The 24,468-nt window shown below is 33.4% G+C and overlaps 1 protein-coding gene across 2 annotated transcripts in view; it reads left to right on the forward strand.

Moving 5' to 3' along the window:
- Nucleotides 1-24,468, forward strand: part of GBE1 (1,4-alpha-glucan branching enzyme 1) — a 234,317-nt gene that overhangs the window by 154,770 nt on the left and 55,079 nt on the right. For both annotated transcript variants that reach the window (XM_072967491.1, XM_072967496.1), the window contains 5 exons: nucleotides 2,104-2,219; nucleotides 4,352-4,479; nucleotides 8,593-8,691; nucleotides 11,964-12,074; nucleotides 16,371-16,542. In XM_072967491.1, the coding sequence (XP_072823592.1) occupies nucleotides 2,104-2,219; nucleotides 4,352-4,479; nucleotides 8,593-8,691; nucleotides 11,964-12,074; nucleotides 16,371-16,542 (626 nt within the window). The remainder of the gene's footprint in view (nucleotides 1-2,103; nucleotides 2,220-4,351; nucleotides 4,480-8,592; nucleotides 8,692-11,963; nucleotides 12,075-16,370; nucleotides 16,543-24,468) is intronic.

Below are 24,468 nucleotides of genomic sequence, written 5' to 3' on the forward strand. Positions count from 1 at the left end.
TGTCCACCAGCCAGGCTGGTGATATGAATGAGTCAATAGGGTTGGTATAAGAATGTGGAGTGGCAGGGACTGGAAGGAACCAGAAAGTATGTGTTCCATCTACAGAAATTGAAAAATTTCAAGTACAGTTGTCCCTCAGTATCTGCAGGTGATTTGTTCCAGTAGCCCCACTGTATGCCAAATCCACAGGTGCTCAAGTTCTTTATATGAAACAGCATAGTGTGGTGAATTTGGTGGGCCCTCTGTATCCAGGGATGCAAAATCCGAGAATATAGAGGGTTGACTGTATATTTATTGAAAAAAAATTCTTGTATAAGTGGACCTGTGTGGTTCGAACCCATGTTGTTGAAGAGTCAACTGTCCTGTGCAAGCTAAACAGAACAGTGGTGCCTGTCAGTCAGGCCCAGGGCCAGTTTGTGATCTGTGGTTTAAGTATCTGTATCTTTACACGTCTACACCCAAGATATTTAGTTTTTAAACACATTTTGTTCCTGCTTGGGAGTATTTTGGGCAATAAACAACTTTCATTTTACCTTTCAGAAATAAAATACACATTACCAATCAAATAGACAAGTTAGAAAAATGTATCTTTTTAAAAATATTGTTTACCAAAGATTATTGATATGCAAATTTATTCCTGTCTTCATTCTGAAATACCCATATTGAAACCTTGTTAAAAAAAAAAGTATAGACGTGCTTCCTTTCAATTTTGCAGTGAACCCAAAACTGCTCTAAAAAAATAAAATTTGTTAATTTAAAAAAATTTCAAAAAAGTATAGATATTAGAAATCCCCTTACAAAATGGAGTGATTTTGATCTTGTAGAATGCCTCTTTGTATTCATTTCTTTTTGTTAAACAGAATATTTTGTCTTTAAATCCTAAGTGAATATGCCTTAATGGCAACATTAGCAAATTCTACCTTCATCTTGGCTTGGACCCAACAATCTAGAACCTCTTGGCTCCCTTTCTTATCTACTTGATTGCTTGGATATCTGTTTTTTCATTCCTATTTTTAGCTTTCAGTAACTCTTCAAAACTCAAAGTAACTTTACTTAAAGCAGTTAATTACCAACAACACTCATCTTTCCCCAAGGTTTCGATTTATAATTCTGAAGCTGATTGTGATGACTTAATCTCCACTTATGTCAGATTGCTTTAATGTATGGAAGGTTAAAAAAAAATACATAAATTTCAAATGGGTTAAAGAATTGTGTACACTATTACTGTTTTGTCATTAAACTAAATGAGGTATTAAAGTCTTAAAACCACAGTTATAATGAGATAGAGAACTCAACCATAACTGTATGACCAAAGAAAATACTAACTCATGATGCCCTCTTTTCAATTGTCCAAAATAGTCTTGTTGCGTGTGGTGTTTTTAACTGAGTTATAATAGTTCCTTGTTTTCTTTCTGTTTTTATGGATAAGGACTTTTTAACTTGTAGAACTTTTTACTTTATTAAATATGTATTTTTTTAGTAATTAGATCTCTTTTTTTTAACCTTCACAAAGCAATAGTCTAGTGAATGTTATATTGCTTATTTTATAGTTGATTTTAAATGTATTTTTTTCTTTTACTTTTTATTCTGAGCTATATCTGTTTGAAATTGTAGAATAAGAAAATATTTTCAGGCGAGAAACACTAAAGGCTGAGGGTAGTTTTCTACTGATAATGAAATTATATTTCCTAAAAGGCGAAACTATGTCACTGGTTATATTACATGAAAAATCTTGAAAATTCAAAGATAAGTAACAGATTTTTTTTTTGTAAACACTACTATGTAGTAATCAGTGTATGTTTGCTGAGGATAGAGCACTGAACAAGAAACAGAGTTACACATTTTTTTCTTAGTTTTTCCCAGATACTGAGTAATTTTGAGGCTAAAGAAATTTAATAAATTTTCCTTTTAGAATGAATTTTATCAAACAAATGAGGTGAATGTTAGCAATTTTCTGGGTTTTTATATGATATATTTCTTTGTACATCATGATTCCTAAGATAGAGATTTTGATTTAATTAACACTCTTAGCAAAGGGTGTATAACAATTAAGGAAAACACTATAGACATTGTGCTTAAATGTATATTTCTCTAATATTTTAGCTGGGAAGTTTTAAGATTCCTTCTGTCAAACATAAGGTGGTGGTTGGAAGAATATAGCTTTGATGGATTTCGTTTTGATGGTGTTACATCCATGCTCTATCATCACCATGGAATAGGTAGGTAACCTGATATACTATGGATATGATTATACTGACTGATTATAATTATTTTATTTTACTTTTTACTGGAAGATTACAACCAGGTTTGGGGTTCAGTTACATGGCTCCAATAAACATTATTGTTAGGTTGATTTTAATTAGTTCCATTGTTTGTCTTTTCTCTAGTCACTTTTGATTCGTTTTTGGCAAGAGATTGGGTATAAATACATTTTATAAGTAAATAAAAGATAATTTTATTTGAAATGTATCTGCTTTATAATATGCTATCTTTAATATGTAGCATTCTTTTAAGATGTTTTTTAAGGATACCGTTTATTGTAGCACCCTGAGAATGGGAACATGACAACAGTTGTAATGAAAAATAAGTAACAAAAATAATAAATGAGAACATTTGGTAATGTATGGGTTCCTTTGCATAGTAAACACGGAAGAAAATATGTATATTTTAAATATAGATGTGCTCAGTTAAATGTAAATTGATTTATAATTAAAAATATAGATCAGAGATCTGCAGTTTTAAAACCCGTACAAAGAAGTGGGATCACAGAATCCTAATCCTTCAATAGATAACATGGAGAACAATTATCATATTTTAATGGCCAAATAGTTTACCAGTAACAAGCAATCTAAAAAGGGATTTTAGACTATAAATCTTAAAAAGTGGCTACCAAGGAAAGATGCTAAATTCAAAGTGTTCTGTTATCTGCTCTTCATTGTGATGCTGTCCCCATGAAATGTTCTTAGGAAAGAAATTCAATCTATAAAACATAACAGATTTCATTGATATCCTCCACTTTGGAGAGAAACCGATTTAAGGGATGAAAGTGGCAAGCATGATAAAATTCAAGAAAGATCCTCTCCTAGGATGAAGCGCCTACATGTCCTTGCAGAACCTCCCTCTGCTGAAAGCTAGATGTTTTCCAAGGAATAGTGGAGTTGGGGAGATGAACTAAAGTCCAGGGATATGGGATATGCTTTTCATGGGTAGAGAGCTCAAGAAATGGTAAAGAAAAATATTGCGAGTTACTTACCATGTTTTCCTCGTTTGAGATGAGAGGGGAAAAAAAGAAGGAAGCCACTGAAACTGCATAGCAAAAGAACAAAAAAAAAATACCAGAAAAAAACCCTCACAATTAATATAGAGTATTTAACTTACAAAATTCAATGATAAAGAGAAACTCATCAGGTAATATCTAAGAAGAAAAAGCAATTTATCTGCATGGATGCAAAAAAAATTGTTGGGCTCATACTACTCTATTGCTACAGCAATGTCTACAAAATTCTTAAGGAAACAAAGTGTGATTTGAGAATGTGATGGTTGAATTACCATTGAGGGATAAATCTGAAAGAACTTGAGGAATAAAACTTCCATAATTGTACTTGAAAATATCTTTCAGTGATGGAATCCAGCAAACTGGACAAAAAAAGGAGGTCAAAATAAAAAACTTAGATATAGGAAATCAAGGGGGAAAGGCAGGCATTGAGCACTAGTTAGCCTTAATTAAAAATAAGAGTAAACAACTGAAGGAATAGAAAGTAAATAGTATAACCCCAATAAGCAAAATATACTATAAGCAATCAAAATTAGGAGGTGGGGGAAGAGGAGGTAGAAGGAAGTGGGGGGATGTTAAACTGTCCTTGTCATCAAAGAAAATCCATATTGCATAAATTGGAGCCATATTTAAATAATATAAACATTATGTCTCAATTTTATGAAAGTTTTCATGTTTGCTTTCCTTCAGAGTTATGTACTATTAGCTAACTAACATCTCTTAATGTAACAAAAAAGAAGTATCTAAAGTTTGAAATTTATAAATCTCTGATATCACTTTATTTTTCTGCTGTAAAATTCAGTTCAAATTGAATTAAAATTTTAAGTCTCAGTGTTTTTGTTTGCTTTTGTAAAACAAAAATTGAATTGCAGGATTGTTTGAACTTTGAATGTCGATATGGAGTGCTTTCCTCAATTAAATCATATAGTTGCTGATAAGATTACGTGGTAGGGAGGCTCATTACACTTTGCCATGATAACAAAACTGATATCAGCCAACTAATTGGTGGAGGCATTTGTGCAGAGTTAAGACTTACATGTTAATATAATGCATCCATATTGATTTTCTGTTCTCTAGGTCAAAGTTTTTCGGGTGATTACCATGAATATTTTGGACTACAAGTAGATGAAGATGCCTTGACTTATCTCATGTTGGCAAATCATCTGGTTCACATACTGTATCCAGATTCTATAACAGTAGCTGAGGTAAAGCCATAATGATCTCTACCCTCTGACCCCTGTTTAATATAGAACATTTTGTCAGCATACAGTATTTAAACAATCTCTATGTTGTTGGTAATTGCACAAATGAAATTATACCCTGACTGTAGTGCAGCTACCTTGTATGGGTGGCACGTTGTTTAGAATTCACTGCTTTCCTATTAGGAGATAGTGTACACTAATTATTTGTCATTATTCCATTGTTAAAAGGGAAAATGCCAGTGGTTAGAAAGTAAAATATCCTAATCAGTGGACAGGTCCTTTCACCATGAGACCTTCAGCACAGAAAATAATTGAATATTAATACGCATCTGTCTATTTATGTATTTGTTTTTTCTTTTCTGGTTGAATCATTAGAGATGGCATGGATCATTGCCTGAGAGCTTCTCTGAAACCTCTCTTGTTCTGATGCGATTACCTTTCTTGTTTAAGTTATTGCTCTCGGATTGCCAAATGTTCACTAGTTATTCATGATTACTGAAGGTTCATGATTAACTATCCCAAAGCTGCACTGTAATGATATAATTTCGTATATGCATAATTGACAATTCCCTTCTTGGTGATAAATGTGATAAATTAAGAAGTTTGTTAAATGGTTATGCTAATTTAGATTTAGTACTAAAATCCCTCTGGTTTTCTGAGTCCTCTAACTAGGAGTTATTATTAAAATTGAATTTAGTGTGTTAAAACCGTCCTATACAAAGTGTAGTGGTTGGCATATATAAATAGGAAGACTATTGTTAAAGGAGTCAGAATTAATATGTATTTTCACATTGTTGGCATTTAGTTCACTGAAATGAAATGCAGGAATGACACTCTCCTTCTTGTAGTATTTATTATTTGTGTACCCTTTTTTTCTATCCATCATTTCTCAAAAGCCCAAAATCTCACACTAGGTGATACGATTTCCTGGTTTATCTCTGGATAGAGAACAGTTACTTGCTGTAGGTCTTTTGCCTTCTAAATATCTTCCAGGAATACAGCAATGGATCCTAAGTTCCTGGAATGAATTTTTAATAAGAATTAAGAAAAACAATTATAATACCATTTTGATACTCTGTATTGTTTCACACTCTCTACCTACTTACATTTGGTCATAACTTTTAAGTCTTTCTAATACTTGTGCTAATACTTTATGTGCTGAATTTTTTTACTGTCAATCAGAGTATATTTTAAACTTGTATTGTGTTTTCTGTATATTTTAATTTTATCTATCAAACATCAAAAAAGTTAGTTTATTGATATGTATTTATGGCAGTTTGAAGCAGTGATATTACATATGACAAATTACTACAAACAATTAACGACAGCACAAATCAAAAGTGGGTACCAAAGAAAAAAAAAGCAATTATTTAATACATGAAACTTAAAATTGTTACATTGATCTTTCCTTTCATTTCAAGTAAAATAGTTTCATCATCTAGGGAGTTCTTGTCTGATTATCAGTGTTTCTACCAATGAAACTTTGAGACTTTAGTCTACTTTATATTACTTGGTTTTAGATTTTTTTTAAACAAGATGTGTCTTCAATTTATTCTACTTAAATTGAAAACTACTTCAATTTCAATACATCACTTTTCTGTCTTGTGGGAGACTCTTCAAAATATGGAATTGATCCTCATGAACTCTTTTTTTTAAGAAAGGAGTGTGGTGTAACGAATAAGTAATGCGATGTTGTATGAAGTCCTGTAGCAGAAATTTTAATTTATTTATAATGACAATTATTAACAATAAAGCTTTTTTTCTAGAACATATCTACCATTCCATATGATTATACGTGCTGTATTAACTAAAACTATTTTTGTCTGAGGCTTTTTCCTTATCTGGAATAGTCATAAATGACCTTTAGATATTAAAGAATTAAAATTATTTTTATCTTCATCTGAAACATATACAATCATTTTAATATGTTAGTGTCGGCGTCTTTATATTTAAAGTATATTTATTTTAGATACCTTTATATTTACTTTTTTTTTTCCTTTTAAGAGTTTAAAAAGATAGTCATTAACCCTCCACTCTCAAATGAGAGGTACAAATATCTCACATTCATTAACAGAGCAGCCTTCTAGGATTCAGATTTACGAGTTAAGACCGATTGGTGTCCAAATATTTTTCATAGCAGATTCTATTTCCCATTAAACTATTTCCGAAAACTACCTTTACATCAAATATAAAATGTACCTTAATGTTTTCCTGAGGAAAATTATCTTGATCTTTAATACCAGCTATCACCAACCAGTCTTATGAAAACTCTTGGTCTTGTGAAAACTCTTTCGGAAAGTCATCATGTCTGTAATTCCAGTGCCTAACACAGGTGCCTGATATTTAATACATGTTCAGCCAGTGTTTATAAGGAATCAAAACTGAATACCTAGTGTATCTGTGAATATGTGACCTATTTTGATAAATATAACTTCTTTTAAAATGGTTTATTGTCTGTTAACCATCCTTTTTCATGTTTTCAATTCACCTTTTCTTACTTTTGTAAAGTACTATGTAGAAATAAGACGTTACTGACCCGTATTTAATTTTCTTTACAGATGTATTCCACCGTATACTAAATTTAATGATACCTCTCTTCCATTAGAAAACAATCAATAAATTATTTTAGAAGTCCAGAGAGGTCATATATTTCTTTTTTTCTAGGTTTTCTGTGGGAAGAGTGTGGGGATGGTGTTGTGGAAGAAGCAGTTAAGTCTCAGAGATCTCAGAGTATGTGATAGTCTTTTATAGGAAGTAATGATAATAGCCCAAGGAAGACTTTGAGCAATGACACACATGGAAAAGCTCATGACAGTTACAAGAGTAGGGAAGGGTAGATATTTCAAAGTGGTGAATGTAGTTAACACTTGAAATGAAATAGTAGAAATAATGATGGAAAGATGTAGATCTCTTCATGGCACTGTCTGTCTACTTCAGTCAACAATTATGAAACTATATCACATTGTCATTTCATTTAGGTCCTCATTCAGTTATCAAGTTGAATAATTCAGGCAATGACTGGCAGTGACAGGGGCAGACCATTTGGCAGCAATTTGTGTGAAGAGAGAAACTGGAGATGGGGAATTGCTAATCACGATCTAAGCAAGCAGTAATGTAGGTTAAATAAGATAGTGTCTGTAGACTCGGAGCAAAGGAAAGGAATTTATTTGAAAGATAGTGTGGCGTTAGGATTGCTAGTACTTGTCTCATATTTTACCACAGTTGTTATAATGATGTATTTTGTCACATCTGGGTCCTCATACCATTGTTTTTACCCATCTGTTTGTTGGCTTGTTTATTAACTTGATAACCAAGAATCTAGTGGTGGCTCGACAGTAGGAAGACCCTGTCAAAAGGCTCGACATACAAGTTTTGGCTCTCCCGTTGAGAATCATATGTCTTTAGTGATCCCTTTGCCTTAGTAAGCCTCAGCTTTATCTTCTAAGTAAAGAGGATCCACTAGAGACCCTTACTGACTATAGTGGAAGTCATTTTATTTCTTCACTCTTCTTAAAAAAAAATTATTTTTTTATTATTATTATTCTTTTTTATGATGGGGGGTACTGGGGATTGAACCCAGAACCTCGTGCATGTTACACATGCACTCTATCACTGAGCTATACCCTCTTCCCAGTTGCTTCACTCTTAATGTACTAACTTGACTTTCCATTTCATCAGAAGCTAAGTGCTCACAAAATACACTCCATGTCAGTGCTGTATATGGAGAGGACAAGGATAACAGATACATAGCACGTGTATTTTTATGTTTGACGAAAGCAGTAGCTAGTAATACCAGGGCTCAGAAAAAAGGGTCAGAAACTCTATTTCAGCAATAATGCTTTTACTATTTTCTGTGTGACACTAACAAAAAGAAAACAAAATAGCCTCATGAGATTCAAGTTGTCCTGCAGCGGAAAGCATTACACAAAGTCTTTTTGGGAAATGAAATATACTATCACAATCTTATCGACTTTTACAATTATGCTACCAAAACACCCACAAAATATATGCCCCCATTTATTGTTTGTACTTATTGGCCTGGATTTTACTGTTTGAAGAATACGTAGTAAAATTTTGAGCAATATGAACTGAGAATGCCGGTGCTCTTTATTTTAGGATGTATCAGGGATGCCAGCTCTGTGTTCTCCAATTTCCCAGGGAGGGGTTGGCTTTGACTATCGATTAGCCATGGCAATTCCAGATAAATGGATCCAGGTAAGATTTCATGTAACTTTGTTTTTTCCTGTGGATGCTATGGACTATATTAGTTTATTTATTATTTCTTTGATTTATTTCTTAGTTGTGATCATTATTTACAGATATTACAGTTGAAGTATTAAATTCTCTCATTAGTGTGTTGATTCTTGTGCTTTTTAATAAGGTGCTTCTCAAACTTCTAAAAGTTCTAATTTAAAGTATTCACACTTACATTATGCAGGCAAGGAGAAAATATGATTGATATAATGTTAGCTGTGTAAATGGAATTTTGCATTATCGATGCAATTATATAAAACTTCAGTGTTCTATATTTAAAACACATTAAACTTCATCAAAGCATCTATTTCTGCCTGCAAATCATCAATTAACATAGAAGTCACTCCTTCATTTCCAGTGCTTGCTTCATAGTATGGTTTTTTCGCAGCAGATTTGGAGTCATCCATTCCTTCATTTAGCATTTAAAAGTCCTTACCAAGTGTCAGGCACTGGGAATGAATAATTGTACATGACACCTTGCGTATCATTGCTAAAGCAATTTTATTAAATTTAATGATAGTTCAGGTAGTTTGGACTATATTTTGTTTCATTTAATTGTTTGCCTAAAAGACTAAAGTCGTTATATAGACTCAGATTTGATATAGAACAGTTTTGATTGGCCAAGTCCGTAATCATAGGCTGATATGTATAAGGAGTCAGATGTGTGTCAAATGATCACAGCTTTCTGATGAGCCCTTTAGTACATGTACCAGTGGCATGAGATCACAATGGTAGAAGAGCTTAGCTTTGAATAGGAAAACCACAAAGCCTACTCTGAAGGAAGTGCTTATTGTAATCATCTCTTAATTGTCTTTTCCGTACCCCTAGGCAGTTTGCGCAGTGCACAGCTGTGGCATTAAAGCTCTACCAACCCAGCTTCTGCTTCTCCATTTATAATGATATCTTAAACATTTGTCGGGTGCAAAAGCAAGTGTTTTACAGAGACAATTAGACTTAGAAATCAAAGAAACAAATAAACGTGTGTTCTAGCTTAATACCTGGGAAGGTTGCTCTGTATTTGTTATTTTTTGAAAATTGCTGTGGTATTCAAGTTTCTCTTGGTTGAACTTTTTTTTTTATCCACCCACCATCTTTTACTTTTTCTAGTCTTCTGCACAGACTTTTTTCCCCTCACAAGTGCCAAATCTTGCTTTTTTAACTTCCTACTGAAAAGCCTTCACCAATCTGTGCAGATTCAAGAATATTTCAAGCTGTACATCAACCTAGAATTATTTCCCAGCCTTTCATAGCTCACAGTAGGATATTTCCTTCTCTGAATAATGATGGCAGTTTTTAAAAAAAAAATTTTAATTTAACTTACTAAATATTTCAGTACCTTGTATGCTAAAGGTATGGTAGAAGGCAGTACATCATACAAATAGAAAAAATGTACTGTCCTCCACTTAGGCAATGAGTAAAGTTTTTTTGCTGTTGTTTTTTATTTGTTTTCTGTTTTGACTACTGAAGTCCAACTATTCCAGCATGATTCCTTGAAAAGTCTACCCTCCTTCCACTGAATTGTTTTTACACATTAGTCAAAAATTAATTGGGCATATTGATGTAGCCCAATAGCCCAATACATTAGTTTCAAATTGTTGCTCAAAATGCCACAAGCTTAGTGTCTTAAAATAATACAAATTTACTATCATAAAATCACAAATCTGAAATGAGTCTTCTAGGCTGAAATCAATGCATTGTCAAGGCTGCATTCCTTCCAGAGGCTCTAGTTACCGTGCCTGTTCTAGCTTCTAAAAGTCATGTATTCCTTGGTTCATGGTCCCTTCCTCTATCTTGAAAGTCAGCAGAGTAACATCTTCAAAATCTCTTACTCTGACAACTCAGGCCTCTTTTAAGAAAGATCCCTGTAATTACCTTGGACCCATCAAGATAATCCAGGATAATCTTTCCATCTCAGTGTCACATCTTTCAAAAAGTCCTTTTTGCCACGGAAGGTGACATATTCAGAGACTCTGGACATTAGATGTGACCATCTGTGGGTGGTGATTATTCTGCCTAACACAGTCTGCCCTCTGCTGCCCAATGATTCACACTACAATTATGGGGATGGATAAGCATCTCTGAATTCTGTAGAGCAAAAAAAAAAGCAAAGGAAGATACATAACCTCATTTCTTGCACCAAAATCTGCATTAGTTTTCTACTGCTGTATAACAAATTACCACAAACTTAGCAATTTACCCCATGACTCAGTTGTTATCACATAGTTCCTTCAGAGGACATCCATCACATACCCACACTTGAGGATTACACAAAGATGTGAATATAAGGGAGCAGGAATCATAGGGGCCATCTTAGAATTCTGCCTGTCAGCCTGCTGTTGACACTTTTGGACAAGGAAATGAGTCCACGTAGAAAGAGTGTGTTGTGTAAAAGAGAAGAGGCTATTTTTAGGCTATTAACTCTGAGGAACACCAGCATTTTTTAGGACAGGCAGAGAAAGGGACTTTGCAGGATGCCTAGAGTGGTGGGAAAACAAAACAATCGGGAGTGTCACAGTGGTAGACTGAGAAGGAAAGCATTTCACGGGAAAGTTCAGGGCAGCTGCAGCATCATGTACGGCAAGCTTTTGCCTAAGAAAGAGCAGCTCCTGACCTAGGAGGCAGTCGTAATCTGAGATTTAGGCAGGATTATTTGCATCCAAGAGGTGTTAGGGGTGCAGAAGCCACAGGGAGACTGAGCAGCCACTGAGGTGGAGACAAAAATGTGTGGTCTGTTCAGATGATAATTATTTCATGATAATTAGCCTTTACACTTTGAAATAGTAGTTGTTTTAATTATTTTAGGACTGGAACAAGACACTATTCCTACATTTTTTTTATTCGTACCTAAAAATGTAGCAAGTATATCTCTACCTTGTGGAAGTCACAGAAAGACATCCTGCACAACAATACTTTACTGTGATCATTAATCAAGTGGTAGCAGCTGTTACAGAGGAAAAACGGTTGCAGAAATCCTACAGTGTAGTGATCAAATCATCTGCCCAAAAGCAAGCACGCATGTGCGCGCTCACACACACACACAACTTCACTGTCATTTAGAGAGTCTGTATAAAAGCTATGATTTCAGTAAAAGTTTCAAAAAGATATTTTTGCTATAGAGTGTGCTTATAATTACATGTCAGATAATTTGGATTGATGAGATGTGTACCGTCAGATTGGGATGTAAAGCAAGAATGATAATGGTATATTGAAATTATTTTCTCTCTTGCATCTAGCTCCTTAAAGAATTTAAAGATGAAGATTGGAATATGGGCAATATAGTGTACACACTCACAAACAGGCGCTACCTTGAGAAGTGCATTGCTTATGCAGAGAGCCATGATCAGGTAACCGAATGTGTGTGCAAACCACTCCTCTCTGTCTGTATTTAGTAACATATCTCAATGCGAATTTCTATAGTTTAATACAATTAATGTAAGTTGTAATCTATTTTTATGTGAAAACTACTCATCCTTGAAAAACATTTTAAAATTAGTTTGTAGATCTGTAAATTGCAGCTTCAAAATGCAGTACCATTTTTAAATTGCCAAACTGTAATTAAAAGATTATAAATGACAGTGGCAAATGTTATCTCTTTTGTTTGTTTGTTTGTTTTTTTATTGAAGTGTAGTCAGTTTACAATGTTGTGTCAATTTCTGGTGTACACATAATGCTTCGGTCATACATGAACATACATACAATCGTTTTCATATTCTTTTTCACCGTAAGTTACTACAAGATACTGAATATGCTATACGGTGTACACTTGTTTATCTGTTTTATATATAATAGTTAGTATCTGCAAATCTCCAACTCCCAATTTATCCTTTCCCATCCCCTTCCCCTGCTGATAACCACAAATTTGTTTTCTATGTCTGAGTCTGAATATGTTTTCCTTTGTTGTAATGGGAGGAATGTTGGTGCTAATTCAGGTTAATTTTAATTTCCATTTTAGATTTCCTTCTAAGGGCTTTTTTTTTTAATGCCTTTTGACAAGCTTTCATTATTTTTTCTCTCAATCACTGATATCTTTTGCTGAGTGATTGCCCTGACCCTTGTCCCTCTCTGTTTTATTTCATCCTCTCTAATGTAGCCTGAGGTATTTTCCAAAGAGCGAAGCAAATTTTGTCAACCCTGATCTCTTGGCTAAAGCTTCTCGTTAACAGCCTCTCATATCCTGGCCCTTGTCAGAGTTTCCATCTTTATTTTCTGCTCAACCGTCCAAGCATTCTATTGTTCAATACTGGAAAATGTCCACCCATTCCTGAGTAGGTCAGCCTGCCCCAGTCTTGTGCTTTTTCCTGCACACCTGCAAATGCCTGCTTCACCTGGGAAGCTTCTCTGAAGATCTAATGACCTATCTCAGATATAGTCTCCCTGAAGCCTTCATCTACTTGTATAAAGAAAAAAATAATTGCCCCATTTTTCATGTTCTCATCATATTTTAAGCAGAAAATTTGTTTCTGTTGCCTTTGCTTTTCCAGCCTTAGCACTGCGACTGCCTAGTGGTCACTCAGTAGACAAAAATAAATGGGAGATAAGGCCATTTAGTTATTTAAAGCCATGTGAATCGTCATAAACATAGATAGCATAAAATGAATTCCTTATACATTAAAAAGAAGACAGTAAAACTTTTTGAAATTACTTGCAGTATGCATATTAAGGAAATTGAAGCTCAAACAGTAAGCTCTTCTGTTATTTCAACAGAAATTGACAATTTAAGGTAAACACTAGTTTTTCAGGTGTCTCCTCTATTAAGGAAGTGTGAGTAGACCAGAGGTCAGCTACCAAGGCCCATGGGCCAAATTCTGCCTGCTGCATGTTTTTGTAAAGTTAGTGGGAACACAGCCATGCTCATTCATTTACCTATTGTCTGTGGCTGCTTTTGAGTTATAATGGCAGATTTAAGTAGTTGAGACTGAGAGGGTAGCCTACAATGCTTCAACTATGTACTGTTTGGCCTTTGAGAAAATTTACTCACTCATGAAGTAGACATATACTAAATTTTGCATCTTCCAAATCAGGGCAGTACTGTGTTTTCAACCTAAACTGGCTGTAGAGCAGATGAAATAAATACCTGTGAAAAACTAGAACCAAAATGTAAGAAAATACGAAATGAATAATATTAATTTAAGGATGAGAGAACCCCTTGCCAAATACATAACAACATGAAAATTAAACTACAAACATAAATGGTATCTTGCTATTGCAAACTCCTAGCAGTTGTAGCGTATTTTGAGCTCCCAATATGTTTATTTTATGTGAATGAATGACAAAAATAAATGAGTAGAATAAACAAATTGAAGATGAAACTGATAGATTAATTTCATAATTTTGTCCCCATGATGTACAGAAACAGTATAGATTTACCAAGAGTTATTTCATATTTTAAAGATCCAGATATTAGAAATTGCCTTGTATTAGAAATTGTCAGGAATATACAAAAAGATGCAAGTTGACTAGTTCTTTCTGAAAGCAAACATACACTGAATTTTAAACCTGATAAAAATTATAAATATAAATACTTATTAAATGAATTGCATAGAAATTCAGAACAAAAATCTAAGCAGAAGTTATCAAAATAATTTTGTAATAGAGATTACAGAAATAAACAGTCACACATAAGAATATAATTAAACAATTCAAAGAAATGATGCTGTCAAATAATCTAACAAATATACTTATATACATTATTTTCAAACTTTTTTTTAGCATTGAAGCCTTATTTTCAAACTAAGCTTATATGGAACTCTTAAGTCGTATGTCAGATTGATGCTGCATTTCACTGGCGTGTGTATTAGTCTGTTAGGGCTGCTATAACGAATACCACAGACAGGATGGCTTAAACAACAGAAATTTATTTCTCAATTCTCTGGAAGCTGGAAGTCCAAGATCAGATGTCAGTGGTTTGTATCTCCCGAGGCCTCTCTCCTAGGCTTAGGTTTCTCTGTGTCCTTGCATGGTCTTTTTTTCTGTGTAAAACCATCCCTGGTGTCTCTTTCTCTTCATAAAAGGACACCACTCATGTGGGATTATGACCTTATTTACCCTTGATTATCTCTTTATTAAGTCTTTATCTTTAAATATAGTCACACTGGGGGATTAGTACTTCAACATGAATTTGAAAGACATAATTCAGCCCTTAACAGAACACACTGTTTTTTTTTTTTAATTGAAGTATAGTCAGTTACAATGTCAATTTCTGGTGAACAGCATAATGTCCCAGTTATGCATGTATATACATATATTCATTTTCATACTCTTTTTCATTAAAGATTGTTACAATATATTGAATATAGTTCCCTGTGCTATAAAGAAGAAAGTTTTTTTTTATATATTTTTATATATAGTGGCTATCATTTGCAAATCTCAAATTCCCAAGTTTATCCATTTCCACCCCCTTTCCCTTGGTAGCCATAAGATTGTTTACTATGTCTATGAGTCTGTTTCTGTTTGTAGATGAGTTCATTAGTGTCCTCTTTTTTCTTTTGCTTTCTTTTTTTTAGATTCCACATATGAATGATAACATATGGTATTTTTATTTCTCTTTCTGGCTTACTTCACATTCATTTTATATGTTTAGATTTTAAATATTTACCTGTAAGTCCAAGAACAAAGAAACTGCATTGATAAAAAGCAAAACAATTTGAACTCAAGTAATGTAGATGACAAGTTACTCTAATCTGAGAATTCTTGGAAGGAACCATATTCTGAGCCAGTTCTTTCTTTGCCCTCAAAATAAGGACAAGATCCACAGAAAGAGTAGATCTTCTTGTAACAGTATTTTAAGGAAAAGTCATTTTAATGAAAATAGTTTAGATCTAAGTTTGTAAGTAAAAATATTTTTCTAAAAATGAAAATGATTGTGCAGTAATAGAGTAAGGAGATCATGGGTTTAATCTCTGTGTTGCATCATATTTTATTTTTTGTCAGTGAAGAACACTTTGCATTAGTTAGCTGTTTTTAACCATAAATAATTCAGATTGTTAAAAGGCCGCTCTTGCTGTTCAGGGTGTTTCTGAGTTATTTGCCCCATTTGCCAACTATTATAGTTTCATATAAAACAAATTTTAGATTAGATGGCAAATATAATAAGAAAGCAAATTTTACATTTGAAGAACAAACTGTCAGTTCTCTGCTGAAGGGGAGGAGGGTCCATTGTAATATATTTATATACACATTTTATATATATATATATGTAAATACCTATACATAAATATGAATACATATAGAATGATTTTCAATAAACTCTTCCATCCTTTAAAAACAAATAAAATCATTGTATGCAAATTATTTTTAAAAAATCTATTTCATATTCTCAACATTATAATACATGTTTATTCTAACTTGAGGAAGTTTGAACCATCAGCTTTAGTATAACAAATACTTAGGTAGCTTATCATGAATTTTTCACCAAGCTCTTTTAAAAATAAAAGAAATGTGCATAGATGAGATCTTTCCCGTGTTTCACCAGCTCACCGTCAGCATAGAAGGTGACTACTGGAAAATCCATGGAGTTGATGCTAATGCACGTGCCTCTCCTGCATTGTTTCCCATTCTGTGTAGTCACGTGTTATTCTGTATAAATCACAACTGTTTAGCACCTTCCTTTGCGTTTATCTCTATGACTTTTATTTCTATAGGCACTCGTTGGGGATAAGTCGCTGGCATTTTGGTTGATGGATGCTGAAATGTATACCAACATGAGTGTTCTGACCCCGTTTACTCCAGTTATTGATCGTGGAATACAGCTTCATAAAATGATCCGACTCATTACCCATGCACTCGGCGGAGAAGGCTATCTCAATTTCATGGGTAAGTGTGAGTTGGACACACACCCCATCTATGTTTAAAATGTTAACTAATATCATATATGACATGAATCACGTAGAATATTTTGGTTTGGCTGTTTAGGTTTAAAATAGAAAATTACAACTTTATTTCTTTAAAACAATGTCATGGGTAAACCGTAAGAATTAAATTACTTTAAAATTATTGTTATACTAATACATGATGCAAAAGTAATCTAATAGCTGGTATTTTATTTACTATTGTTGTCGGTAAATAGGGTGAACTAATTTTGAAAATAGAGTTAGTATTCTGAATTTGATCATTCTGAATTAATTTTATTATTTTGGTGATGCACATAGAACATAAGATACAATTATCATGTCATAATGTATTGAGCTAATATTGTTAGTCTTTTTTGAGGTAATTGTATACCTCAATTGTATATCTGTATTATAAATGTGGAAACCAAGGCCCAAGATACTGTTTATATTTATTTAGAAAATAAGTATTTATTTAGAAAAATAGGAAACATAAATATTCAAATGTCATTGTCGTCTGAAGGATCTTGAATGATAAAGCATAGAAATCAACTAATACCATTTTCTGTTCTATTTGGTCAACTTTGACCGTTTGAATTTTAGGAAATGTCACCAGATTTTAGGCTAGAGAGAGGTAGAAAGACTGGGAAATGCATATAAGAAGCTGACTGATTTTTCTACAGTAAAAGTCTTAGAGCTTCAGATTAATTCATTTCTACTTGGAAATTTTTATTAAAAAAAAATCTCAGATTGGACTTCTAAAAGCCTCTAAAGCCTCTTTTGTTTGCTAACTTGAGGTTAGGAAACCAAACCCAGTAAACTATTCACCAGATTTCACCTATGCAACCTGTACCTGTCGGTGCATTCCTCTCAGGTTCACCAGAATTTGTTAATATTCCCAACTCTCAGAAAGTGACCTTCATGACCTATGCAACTACACTTTGCCATCCACCACCAGGCTGGGCTTCGTGGGTGGACTTTGCAGGCATTGTATCCATAAGAAAAACCAGCCTCAGTTCCTTAAAAGCAACTGGTCCTCCCTGACACAATGAACAACATTCACAAATATGGCCTTTCCAGTATGGCCTTAGTTACATAATCCATTTATTCAGTTATATCCTATGAAAAGGTGGAGTCTATAAGCCATGTAAATAACTATGTCACCATGTGGAGCAAAGAGAACTGGGGGTTTAGTGAGAAAATTATAAATGTTTTATTTCATTTCCAAAAGCAGAGTTTATTAAATTGTTATAGTGTAGGGATAGATTAAAAAGAAAATGAAGGGGCTTTCTTTTATACTTGGAAACTCAAACAACTTTCCAGATAGAGAACCAAAATCAAATAAGACATCTGAGTTCATGCTGTCAGTCCTATGTCTTTAATTCTTAAGCCCACTGCATCCTTGAATTCTAGTAATCCTGTCTTGGTTTACTGCTTTAGTCTAGAAGTTGTGTTAGCTCAAAAGCCTGTACCTCAGAGCTGACAGTGTCAGTAGTTTGAAGGACCTAAGAGAGACCTTTTCCTGAGACTGTCCTTTGTTGAAGACAGTTCTAGCTTATAGCATAAAAGAGAGCTTCAGAGTAAAACAAATCTACAGATGACAGTGACTTAATCACCCTAGTTAATTTAATATTGATAACTTTTAAATAAAAAAGGTATGATGAAAGTTCATAATATGAACTATTCCTGAGTCTTAGAAAAAGGTAAAAACAGATCATAGACAGCTAGTACATTAACACATCTCCAGTAACTTCATAAACTTTATGAAATATTTATATTCATACCATCTTAACTGTTTACATTCATCCTAGGGCCATCTGAGCTTCTATTCTGTTTTGGAAACTCTTCCCATGGAACTTTTAATAGTATCACAATAAATAAATGTAATTATTTCTAGCATCTCTCTGTAAGGTCTATAAATTGGCCATATTTGTGGTATCTAATATCATTTTGAGACTATTCTTTGATGTAGAACTCGAAGATCTTTTGAAGTTTTACCCTTACTTTTGTCCTTCAAATGTCTTACAATGTTTAACTCTAATATAGTATTAAAAAAAAAATTCCTTCTGTCTCAATATCTTATCTAAATCTAGTATTTCTCTACCAAGTTTAAAATTAGTAATCTCCAAAGGCTCCATAACTTCTGATATTGATGTTGTTTTATGAAATTTAATATTTCCCTGTGAGCTACAATGAGTTTAAATATTTTTTTCCACTTTCTGATCATGTCACTCTCATGCCTAATGGCTTTGATGACTACAGTGTCCTCCAGCTGACCCATGAGCCTCACATGAAATGTCTCCCGAGGGTCTCCCCGTTGATTGCTCAGCCCCAGCCAAGCAAGCCTTCTTCCAGTTCATTGAATGTATCAACCTCCTTCCACTCTGAACTCTGTACATTTCGCTGTTCTCCCCTCTTGGAATCATTCTACTCAAACAACCCCTGCCATTCCTGACCAAATTCTTTATCTGCATATCTTACTTCCCTAGGGAAGCCGTTCTTAAATCCTCAAAGTTCACTAGTTTTACCTATAATTCATTTTATATTACCCTATACTTACCTTTTGTGACACTTAACAAAGTAACATTTTTAAAAACCCTGTTAAATATATGACTGCCTTTTTATATTTAAAACTCAGTGAAAATAGGGGCCATCTGTATCTTATTCACTATTATATCTCCAGGAATTAGTAGCAACTAGCCCGGTATCTAGGACATCACAAGACTTTCCCATTTTCCTGAAAAAGGAGATTTTATACACTTATATATATGTATATGTATTATATATAATTGTAATATTTTTAGCAATAATTCATTAGCTGCAATCACCAGTTGTAATTTTAAGCAAAGTTATTTTTTTCAAGTGGCTTGTAAAATTAATTTTTATCAATTTAAGAAATTCAAGACCGAGGAGCAATCTGGTTGTTTACTTCTGTTTTAGGCATTTTTTAAACTTGTTAGCTTTCTGGAGTTTTATTTTTATTTAGCTCTAGTAGAGAAAGGATGAGTTAAAAGAAGAAAACCACAGAAACACATTTTGTAGTTTTTCATTAAAATATGTTTAGGTAAATTTGTCAAGTATTTAAATATGTGTTCTATTTATTAAAAATCATTAAGATCACTATGGATTTCCTCACAGTGATACCAGTTTGGCTGATTTATTTTGTTTTTATGTTATATGCTCCTAATTTTGAGTTTCAAAAAATTCTTTCATTCTGGTTAAAGCAGGGGAATATTTGCTATGATTTTTTTTATTTGCTAGGTTATTTTAATTGATTATGAATAAATAGATTTATGTTTCCTATTCTTCTGTCATATCATTATATGAAAGAGGAGCAGGGATAGCTAAATACTTTTTATATTTTTACGCCACTGATCATAAAAGAGCTATAATGATAAAGAGTAATAAAAGTAAATTTATATTGACATAACATTCTCTGTTTTCTAAAATACTTTTACATGAATCATCTAACTTAATCTTCATAAAAATTTTCTTTTTCTATACTGTCTTAGTTTCAAAGAAACGTAGGGTAAAAGCAGAGTACTCAGGTATCAATGTAGATGTTCCAAGTCCCATTTTACTAAAACTGCAGCTCGGAGAGCAAGAAGGACATGCCTAAGGTTGAACAACTAGGGAATGACAGCTGATTCATTGTCTTTTTCTTCTATTTCCAGTTGGAGAAAATTAGGGAAAAAATTATTAGATCAATGTGTAGAGTAGCTACCAAAGTATGGTTAATACGTATCTTTTAGAGACTAAGGGTAGAGCGTAGTGGTTAAGTAAAGGACCTGGGTGAGGGACCCAAGCTTAGCTCTGTGAGCTGAGTGGATTGATCATCACTCTGTGCTTTCATTTGCTCAGTGATGGAAGGGAGCCATGCCTGCCTCAGAGGGTTGTTTTCAGGGTGAAATGATTTAATACGCACGCAAGACTTAGAATATTGCCAGGCACATAGCTCATTGTTAATGTTTATTTAAATTTAATTTAATTTTAAGTGAAATTACTTCTACTATTTTTTAATATTGTTAGTTATTTCATTAACTACATGGGTCCTAAATGCTGAGGTTATAATTCCATCTAACAGTTTCTTTAGAATCTTATGTGATGATATTTTATTTAATGTAAAATTTTCTTAAAATATTTAATTCGTTTCTTCTTGAAAACCAGTAAAGGTGATAACTCTTTGTTAAAAATCAAATGACATTTTCCTAGGTGATATTATATGGTTAATTATACAGAAATTAAGCCATTTCTATAATCAGTCTCACTAAGAGTAAATATTCCTTTTTTTTTTTTTTTTGGTTTTTAACTCATAGTGACGTCTACTGAATGTTGCTACTAAAACATCTTACTTAGCTTTCATTATGAGGAGATCTGACAGTCACCTCAATTCTCATTTCTAGGATAAGCCAATATCCTATTAATCAGTTAACATTTATTATGTATTATGTGGTTTCTGTGTATGAGTGTGTGTGACCTTTGGATAAGCTTAGGATGTTTTTCTGGCATACTTGTGCACAGATGTATTTCACACAGAGAGGAGGAGGAGGGAGGGAGGTAGAGAAGGCAGACTGATATAAGGCAAGTTCAGTGAATTTGAGATATACATCAATTTAAACAATACATTTAATATATTCATAACACATTCTAGAATGTGTTTTAACACAATTTATAAAATTCCTTCATGCTTCAGACATTTATATGTATATACTATGTACCAGGTACTGCTAAGTGGTGAATATTCCTAGGTGAAAAATAGTTCTTACCCTCAAGGTCTCAAAATCCAAAAGGGAGTAGGAACAAATAAGCAGACGAGTATCTCTATACTAGTACACTCACTAGATACAGTGTTAGAGATAAGCAGAGAATGTCATGTAAATATGTAGGAAACTGTGGTAGGAAATTAGATTGTTGTTGGAATTTATGTGCTACTTCTGCCAGACAAACTTAGAAGACTAGAAAGGCACAAGAAAGTCATACAATGAACTCAGTAAAAGTCTGAGTAGGACTGAAGCAGTAGAGTGAGATTAAAAGTCAGTCAGGAATATTAAACTTCAAAAAAATGAAAAAACTGGGGCCTGAGGAAGTCAATTTAGAGATCATTCATTGATTGGCAAGTTTAATGAAAAACTGTGATTTGCAATCACTTTAAAATACCATGAACTCTTCAGTAAAAAGGCTTCGTATTGATTGATGGTTGAATAGCTTTATGGTTTATTTGTTCCTCGATTTATAGTATAAAGTGATACAGATTAGAAATATGAGATGTGATTATTGATAATCTATATGGATATGTCTTTACTATTTTTATAATTAGTTTAATGTTTGATTGATGGTTAAAAATAAATGTAGGATGAAAACCATTTGCTTTACACATAGGATGACCTCAGTGAATACATGTTGCAGGCACACCTGCTTTTGCTGTGCTCCACTCTATTGTGCTTCACAGATAATTACATTTTGTACAAAATGAAAGTTTATAGCAACCCTGTTTTGAGCAAGCCTATGGGCACCATTTTTCTAAGAACATTTGCTCACTTTCTATCTCAGTCCCAATTTTGGTAATTCTCACAATCTTTCAAACTTTTTCGTTATTGTATTTGTTATGGTGATCTGTGGTCAGTGATCTTTTTTATTGAAGTATAGTTGATTTACAATATTATCTTACTTTGAAGTGTACAACACAGTGATTCAAAATTTTTTTAGATTATACGCTACTTAAAGTTACTACAAAATAATGGCTATGTCTCCCTGTGCTTTACAATGTATCCTTGTAGCTTATTTATTTTGTACATAATAGTTTGTGCCCCTTAATCTCCTACCCCTATTTTGCTCCCCACTTTCCCTCTCCCCACTGGTAACAACTAGTTTGTGAGTCTATTTGTTGTATTTTTTTATGTTCATTTGTTGGTTCTGCTTTTTAGATTCCACATGTAAGTGATAACATTGAATATTTGTCTTTCTCTGACATTTCGCTAAGCATAATACCTTCTAGGTCCATCCACATTGCAAATGACAGAATTTCATTATTTTTTATGGTTGAGTAATATTCCATCTGTGTGTGTGTGTGTGTGTGTGTGTGTGTGTGTGTGTGTGTACATGTATTTATATCACAGTTATCTATTCATCTGCTGATGGACACTTAGGTTGCTTCCATATCTTGGCTATTACAAACGATGCTACTATGAACATTGGGATGCATGTATCTTTTCAAATTAGTGTTTTCATTTTCTTCATATATGGATTGGAATTGCTGGATCATGTGGTAGTTCCGTTTTCAGTTTTTTGAGGAACCTCCATACTGTTTTCCATAGTGGCTGCACTAATTTGCAATCCCATCAGCAGTGTATTAGGTTTCCCTTTTCTCTACATCCTCGCCATCATTTGTTGTTTGTAGACTTGTTGATAATAGCCATTCTGACAGGTGTTTGGTGACCACATCATGATTTTGACTTGCTTTGATGTTACTACCACAACTTGCCAAAGACTCAGATGATACTTAGCATTTTTTAGCAATAAATATGTTTTATTTAAGGTATGTACATTGTTTTTAGTCGTAATGTTATTGCACACTTAATAGACTACAATATACTGTAAACATAACTTTTATATGCATTGAAAAACCAAAGAATTTGTGCGACTTTATCACAATATACACTTTACTGAGGTGACCTGGAGCTGAACCCACAATGTCTCCTGGGTATGCATACACTTGCACGTAAATAAACTTCTAAAGCAATTCATAGGAGAAGAAAATGGAGATAATATTTTTTGCCCCATTTTTCTGTTGATTATCTGGTTATCTTGGAGGTGCTACCTTTTTCTAATCCATTCTACTTCGGCAGAGGGAGTGGTGGTGTGCCCTCATCATGTGACGCATTAGGAGCTACTGTATAGAGGTGTGGACAGGCAGGCAAGTGGGTTACTATGTCCAGTAACACAGTGCCAGGAAAAAACACCAATACTAACACTGCAGTATTAATTCCAGGTACAATTAACCCTTGAACAACACATGTTTGAACTACAAAGATCCTTTACTTTAATGTAATGTTTTATTTCTTAAGATAAAAGGAATCTTGACATTTTTTATTGTTATCCATGCTGCTTGTAATGTCAGATAACTATGTGAATTCCATGGTGGTTGTTTTCAGTAAGGATGTTAAAATACTCAGCAGTCAGATTCCCCTTGTGTGGGCTAGGCGTGTCTTCTTATACGTGAATATTTTTCAGTGTTAAATACTACACTGCTACACTGCACTTGGTGGTTGAATCTGTGGATGTGGAGGAACCGAGGATATGGAGGGCCAACTATAAGTTAATTGCAGATTAACCCTCTCCTTGTTCAGGAGTCAACTGTAATACCAAAATAGTGCATTGATGGTATTTTTTTTTATTAAATTCCTCTTAGAGGTCTAGAAAAAGAGAAGTGAAATATTTAATTCATTTAAAATATAAACACGTACAAACATATTTTAAAATGGCAAATAAAGCATAAATTAAAATCTGAGTGTTAAACAAATATCTTGCTGATTTAAAATATTGGCAGATAAAGTCGAATGTAATCCTAAGAATCAGCTATCTGAACAAAATGATGAAAATTTAATCATACATTTAAAAACTAAAAAAAAAAGTTGTAATCATTTTTAAAATTTGAATTTAAAAAATAAAGTGCATTAAAGTGTTGTCATCACTGAGTTAGTACCAAATTAGTTCCCATGAAAAATTTTCTGGGTCTTCAGAAATCTCCTTGTAGTCCTATACTAGACTGGGCAGTGGAAAGGAGAAAGTTAAGCTGGACAGATTACTCCAGATATTTTCTTCATTTTCAGGTAATAAAATGTCTTATCTAATAATTTTGGGGATGGTGGGTAAGGACTGCAGTCTTCTACAGAGCTTGTTGCCAGTTTTGTTT

This window comes from Vicugna pacos, chromosome 1 (assembly GCF_048564905.1).
Source record: "Vicugna pacos chromosome 1, VicPac4, whole genome shotgun sequence".
Taxonomy (NCBI): Eukaryota; Metazoa; Chordata; class Mammalia; order Artiodactyla; family Camelidae; genus Vicugna; species Vicugna pacos.